Source organism: Rhinolophus ferrumequinum, chromosome 13, assembly GCF_004115265.2.
Source record: "Rhinolophus ferrumequinum isolate MPI-CBG mRhiFer1 chromosome 13, mRhiFer1_v1.p, whole genome shotgun sequence".
Taxonomy (NCBI): Eukaryota; Metazoa; Chordata; class Mammalia; order Chiroptera; family Rhinolophidae; genus Rhinolophus; species Rhinolophus ferrumequinum.
Window position 1 is genome coordinate 16,703,362 of NC_046296.1, and position 6,781 is coordinate 16,710,142.

The 6,781-nt window shown below is 37.8% G+C and overlaps 1 protein-coding gene across 1 annotated transcript; it reads left to right on the top strand.

Annotated features, from left to right (window-relative positions):
* Positions 1–3,946: 3,946 nt before the first annotated feature.
* LOC117033404 (60S ribosomal protein L10-like) lies at positions 3,947–4,594 on the top strand. Its single transcript, XM_033125563.1, has 2 exons — positions 3,947–4,033; positions 4,127–4,594. Exons 1-2 carry the CDS (start codon positions 3,947–3,949, stop codon positions 4,592–4,594), a joined length of 555 nt encoding a protein of 184 aa, XP_032981454.1.
* Positions 4,595–6,781: the final 2,187 nt, after the last annotated feature.

The following is a 6,781-nucleotide window of genomic DNA, read 5'->3' on the forward strand; positions in this document are numbered from 1 at the left end:
TTTCCACTTCAAAGATTTATGAATCACAAAGTTCTATCCCCATTTTTGCATGAAAGAACACTTCCCCCCATTAAACAGGTTAGGGACCCATCAGAATTCTCAGAATAGCCACTAAGTGTTGAGAACATGATGTTATCAGTTGAAAGGCAATGGCTTGTATTTGCCTCTCACATGGGACTCTGATAATTATAAATAGTGGGGCATAAACTAAGTTAAAAAAAATTCTACTTAAATGTATAAAATACTTTGTGGAATATTATCTTTCTAAAAGGCTGTCTTACAAGGCATGTTTCTATTTTTTCTGATAATCCAGTGGTGAGAGGTAATCTATTAGTAAAACAAGTATGGGTTTCATACACTCAGCAAAGGTGAGCTCTGTATCAAGACTTTATTTTCAGAGATCATTTCTCTCTTTTTTTGTAGTAGACAAGTTGAGAGCCCTGGTATTCAAAGAGAGGAAATGCTGTGTTGTCTCCTAAGCCAGTATGTGGTGCTGTATCTACGCAGCTACAACTTGTCATTGATTTATTTTTCTTTTTCTTAGGAGATCATAAAATGAATGGCTGCTTTCTTTTATCTTGTTTGCAAAAGCAGTCACCAGTGCCTTTTGGTATCCTGGGTGGTGGGTTTTCTTTATCATCTAACAAATAATTATCTCCCTACTTGATCTATATTTAAATTTGTTGTCTGAATTTAGAAGCTTTAACCTTTTATTCAAGTAATATGTGTATATATTCTGTTAATGAATAACTCAAATATTGCAAATAATGCTGAAATCTCTTCTTGCCATCTCCCATTTCCCATTCTCCTCCTCAAGGTGGATTGTTATCAATTATATGTTTATCCCTTCAAATTTCTGTACAGATATCTACATGCATAAATGTGCCTCTAAAATTATATGGTTTTTTTGTGTTTTAATTTTTTTACATACATGGAGTTTTTTTGTATGTACTGTCCACAAATTGCTTTCTTCACTTAATAACATATCTTAGACAGTTGTCCATATCAGTGTAGAGAAATCTTATTGTTTTGTTTGTTTTCTATAATATGGATGTGTCATGGTATATTTAATAATTTCCCTATATGAAGACATTAAGGTTATTTCCAAGATTTTGCATTACAAACATTGTGGGCACAAATATCTTTACATATGTGAACTTAGTGTGACTTAGTGAACATATATCAGTGTTTCTGTAGAGCTCATACAGAAAAATGGAATGGCTTTGTCAAGGGATCTAGAATTTTCATTTCAATAGATACTCCTCAATCTCAATAGATACTCCTCAATCTCTCTCCAAGTGGCTGGATTATTACATAAAAGCAACCATTTCCCCTTATTTTTGCCGTCATTTTACATTAAGAAACTTTTATCTCAAAGGTGAAACCAATATTTCATTTAGTTTGCATTTCTCCAATTAACAGTGAAATTAAACTGTTTTTATATTTTTATTTCTATAAATTACTTCTTTAGAATCTTTCTCATTTCCCATTGGATTGTTTATCTTTTTCTTATTGATCTATTGGTGTTCTTTATATATCCTACATACTTTTCCTTTATCTGTAGTATTCATGGCAATTATTTTCAGAGTATGTGTATTTTAACTTGGTTTTGGGGTTTTAGTTTTCTTGTCACCTGATTACCTCTGTTTTCCATCTTTTCAAAGGTGTTAGCTTTTGTCAAATGTTTAATGATTTGTGACTGTGAGTGATTCTTTGTTTTTTTTCCTGTTAACTGTTATGTGTGCATTACCTGCTTGCAAGCCTGCATAGAGAGGGTGAGAGGTAGGAGAGAGGCATTGCGTGCTACTGCACTTGTATGCCAGCCAGTGTGCATAGTGAGCCTAAGGAGGAGCAAATTGCTGCTGGGAGTGTTACTTTGATAATTAGGCTTGTAGGCAGGAGAGCTCCTCATACTTGCAGGGGGGCGTGAGTTGCCCAAGTCAAGAGTTTGCTTCTCACTTGAGCAAGCACAAATGCTCATTGCTCACCGCTAAGAACAGACAATTCTTTTGTTTGATTCTCGATCCAAGTGGGTCAATCCAAGTAGGAGGAATGAGTGGGGAGATGGAGAGGTTGAAGGCGAGGAAGGAGTCCGTACACCTTGTGCCTCAGGGCCCCTCTTTCTCTACTCTGCTGGTAGGCTCTGCCCTGTCTTTGCTTCATCTTTTGTAGCTGCCCTCTCCTGTGTGCATTTTAGTTGTTGTTTTTCTTCAATCCGATCCTATCTGTATGTCATGTTTTAGTGATTTTTTTTCTGATTTCAGGTCCCCCGAGGGTTCATCTTCTTGTTTTTCAGAGCGGATTATCTTTTCTAAGAATTTAGAGTGAAGGGAGAGGTTGCCACGCAAAATCTGTCAGCTATCTCGAATCAAAAGATGAGAAGTCCTCCTACCTGGTTTATATTACACTCTTCAGTCTGATAGTTCTGAAATACTAAATGATTCTCTTGATCAAGAAAGAATAGAGGAAGATTAGAAGGTTTCCCTCATTAATGTAAATATCCTCATCTAGCCATAGTTGTACCAGACTATATAAGCTAAAGAGGGTATATAAAAGGAAGGAACCCAGACAGCATAAAAAAAAAAAAAAATCTATCTTCAAATTTATCTCTGACAGTATGAGTATAGTATAGCCTACTGGAACTTTCCCAAAGGCCCTATCCTGACTTATGAGCTCATGTTTCAATTGTGTTTGAAAATAATTTACATATTCATATCCTAGTCAGTTTTCAAGTTGCAACACGTCTATAGCCCTCACTAACTAATAAGTCCTTTGGGAACAAAACTGTCCTCTAACACACCGGCTGAATGGAGTGAAAACAAATAGGCCATAAATACCCCAGAAAAGCCTTGGCTTATGGCTTGTGGCTTGTGGCTCACGGGCAATATTGTTGTAAGTTGTTCATGCACATGACAAGTATGTGCCCTTGTAACTTCTCCTTGCGCAGCCCTTGCTGCAGGTGGACAGGAAAAATCCTGCTCGTGAACAGTGGGCCTTAGCAAGCAGCCTGAATTTCACCTTTCTCTCTTCCTCACTTTCAGGGACTCAGGCTCCCTATTACTTCCTCCTACCTATGAGAATGGGAAAGGAACAAAAAGACCAACTCTGTATCTCCGTGAGTTTCAGTAGATGTGTTATTTGATCCTGGCGTGACCCCTCACTATCAATATATACAATACCTTGGAAAAATTTAGTTCACATGTCACAGATGGGCCACTGTAATTAAAAGTAGAACTGGCATCTACATTTATGTTAACAGAGAAGGTGGGTGACCCCAGCTTCCATTAATCTTCTATCAAGAAATTTTCTTTATGAATGTTTGTATTAACTTTCTTACATGATGAGAAAAAGAGTGAACAAGGCTGAATTTTCTTCATGGCTATACCTTGAGAGATACTCAAATAAGTTGAAGCAGAGAATTAAAGTCTATTTTATTTAATGTCATCGAAAGAAGTGCACTGAACTTTGTTCTCAGGTCAAGAATTTTAGGAAATGAATATGCCCCGAGAGATCCCATTTATCAGGCTCTTAATGGCTCAGAGAATTTTACATCTTTGGTGAAAGGACATGACATTTGAACACATTAACCTTAAAACTGCTTAAGGGGAAAAAAGTCAAGAGTACCTCAATTTACTGAAAGACGTGAATGTATTCAGATTCAAACTGGACATACTTTCCTTTATCAAACTACCCCAAGTTCAGAAGGAATACAAATATGTACAAACTGTAGATATTTCATGGAAATTAATTCAAAGTATTAAAAGAAAGTCCCAAATTTTTTAGTGCGTATGATTCATTCCTTAGGTTTCTGTAGCTGCTCTTGGATTGGAAATTTCAGGATATTCAGAAGTACAGAATATCACCATAAACAATGGGACCGTTGGGGTTAAAAGTACATTGCATCGTCTTTCCCTTTGGTTGGGCCACAGAAGTTCCTGGTGTCACCATGGGCCGTCGCCCCGCCCAATGTGACCGTTATTGTAAGAAGAAGCCGTACCCAAACCGTACTTGCTTCTGTCAAGGTGTTCCTGATGTCAAGATCCTCATCTTTGACCTGGGGCGGAAGAAGGCAAAAGTGGATGAGTTCCCACTCTGCGGCCACGTGATGTCAGATGACTAGGAGCAGCTCTCTTCCAAAGCTCTGGAGGCTGCCCGTAATTGTGCCAACAAGTACATGGTGAAAAGCTGTGGCAAAGATGGTTTTCAAATCCGAGTGCGGCTCCACCCTTTCCAGGTCATCTGTATCAACAAGATGTGGTCCTGTGCTGGGGCTGACAGACTCCAGACAGGTATGCGGGTGCCTTTGGAAAGCCCCCAGGACCCAGTAGCCAGGGTCCACATTGGCCAAGTCATCATGTCCATCTGCATCAAGCTGCAGAACAAGGAGTGTGTGATTGAGGCTCTACGCAGTGCCAAGTTCAAGTGTCCTGGTCACCAGAAGATCCGCATGTCCAAGAAGTGGGGCTTTACTACGTTTAATGCGGATGAGTTTGAAGACACGGTGGCTAAAAAGTGGCTCATCCCGGATGGCTATGGGTTCAAATACATCCCTAATCATGGCCCCTTGGACAAATGGCTGGTCCTATACTCATGAGTCTTGGCACTGGCCAATAAACTATATTTCCTGTCCAAAAAAAATTAAAAAAAATAAAAGTATATTGTATGGACTGGTAAGATGCCATAATTCTGAAGTTTTGGAGACAGAGATATGCAGAGTAGACTAAACTATGAATATATTCTATAGGTTTGATAAAAGCTTGGCCTGTTGATATCAGTCCTATAATTAATAGGTTTATCAAATGTTTTTTAGAAGCAACGTTTATTAAAATGTGTCTTGATTTTCTTTGGCATTAAAGCTAAAAAGCCCCTACTTCTGGCTTGCAAACAGACTGTCAGTAAAATTTGTATACAGTCTACACACATATGTGGTCCATCACTGGAAAAATGAAATGTGCAGCTTGGATGTGGTGCCTTTGAAGGGTTACTGATTCATGGCTGGTCTCTGCAACAGTTTCAATGTTCCTAAATACCTGAGGATGGTTGTGCAAGATGGGTGCAGGTGCTGGTATCACTTGTCCATATCCATGAGATGATGCTCTCTTTCATCTTTGTGCATGAGATTCTGTTTGCAGTAGCATTGCGTAAGGAACCCTCATGGGGAGGAAATGACTGGCTCACACGAGGAAGGCTCTCTAGGATACAATGCAATCCCTGTATACTTGGTGTTTGGTATTTTGCCTGTGGCATTTCAGCTCCCTGACTTGGATTTTCTCTGCTCTGTATTTGACGGTTACATGAAGCATTTTTGATAATGAGACTTAAATCTTTGTTTTGGATAAATGCCATCCTTAAGTATATGTTTTTCAGCTTGGATTATTGCCACTCTTATTTTATGAACATTTGTTTGCACTAAAATGTAATTTTGGTTTTTTGTCCAAGGCCTGTGACAGATTCTAATCCCTCCCCCTATGGCTTTGTTTTCCCCTCCATATACAGGAGACTCATCAGCAGTTGAAATATCTTTGGCACACTCTTCAATCTTGATGGCTTTCTTGCCTCTAAGCCATTTGTGACTGCTTGGAAGCACGTAGACAGTTTTGTTTTTTTGGTGTTTTTTTTTTTTTTTTTCCAGCTCTAATGTGATTAAGCCATAGTTCATGTTCTTAAAAAAAAATCCTTATGAGTTTGGTATTTTATGCTGCGCAATCTTCAGACTTTTATTCTCAGTCCTTGAACATTCTATAGTCAGACAAAGCCTGGGGGAGAGAGGAGAGATGTTGACCTCTAAACTGTTTACATAATAAAACTAGCTCAAATCTTTTCACAGATTTTTAAATTATGAAAGTAATATGTACATACCTACTACAGGAAGCAAGAAAATAGAGAAAAAGATAAAGAAGCTAATAACCAGAGAAAATGTGTATTAGTTTTGTGGGTCTTTTTTCCCCTAATCTTTTCTATTTGGTTAAATTGTATAATCGCTTAATAGCAGTTAGGGTTACAACTCAGATTTATATCCAGCTTCTAAATTTCATATTACATCATAAACAGTTCCTCATGTTAATACCAACTTTATAAACATTTGTAATGGCTCCAAGACGTTAAGTCATAGAGATGTACCATAATTTAACAACTCCTATATTGTTGAACATTTTGTTTCCAAATTGTCACAAGTGTGCATGATGATGTAATGATTATCTTTGTGCATGTGGATTTTAAAAATTATTTTCTTAGGTTGGTGGTTTATTGCCTAGAACTAGACTCAAAACTCCAGAAGAAGTCTCACCAACAATATTTAAAGGAGAATGTTTAAAGGAGAAAAACAGAGAAATCTGAACAAACACTTTACACAACCATGGTATATTTAACAAAACTAAGAAATTGACATAGGTAACATAATTGACTAAAGTAGAGGCTTTTTCCAGATTTCCACAGTTTTTTACTGATGTCTTTTTTCTGTTCTAGGTTGCAATCAAGGATACTATGTTGCATTTAGGATTACACTTTTAGAACATGGTGACAGTTGCTTCTTCAAAAAGGGAGCTGAGTTGTGTGTTTTCTGGGTCCTCGCTTAGCTCACAATGTCTTCGTCTTACCCTGACTCATAAATGGCAGCCTTGCTGTGGGTGGAATTTTTGAATCACTATTTTCCCCCTGTTTTCCTCCTTTAAATATTTGACTATAATTATCATGTTCCATATGCATTTCTTTTTCTTCCGTCTAATTATTCTGAGTCCCTCGAGTTTTTCTTCTATGATCTGGTTCCTCATGTGATCTGGCT

What these genes read in the sequence shown, in the direction of transcription:
- LOC117033404 (XM_033125563.1), top strand. Translation starts at nt 3,947, where the DNA reads ATGGGCCGTCGCCCCGCCCAATGTGACCGTTATTGTAAGAAGAAGCCG. An exon ending in TCTGTCAAGGTGTTCCTGAT is followed by an intron (nt 4,034 to 4,126) that starts GTCAAGATCCTC and finishes GACTAGGAGCAG; the next exon opens with CTCTCTTCCAAAGCTCTGGA.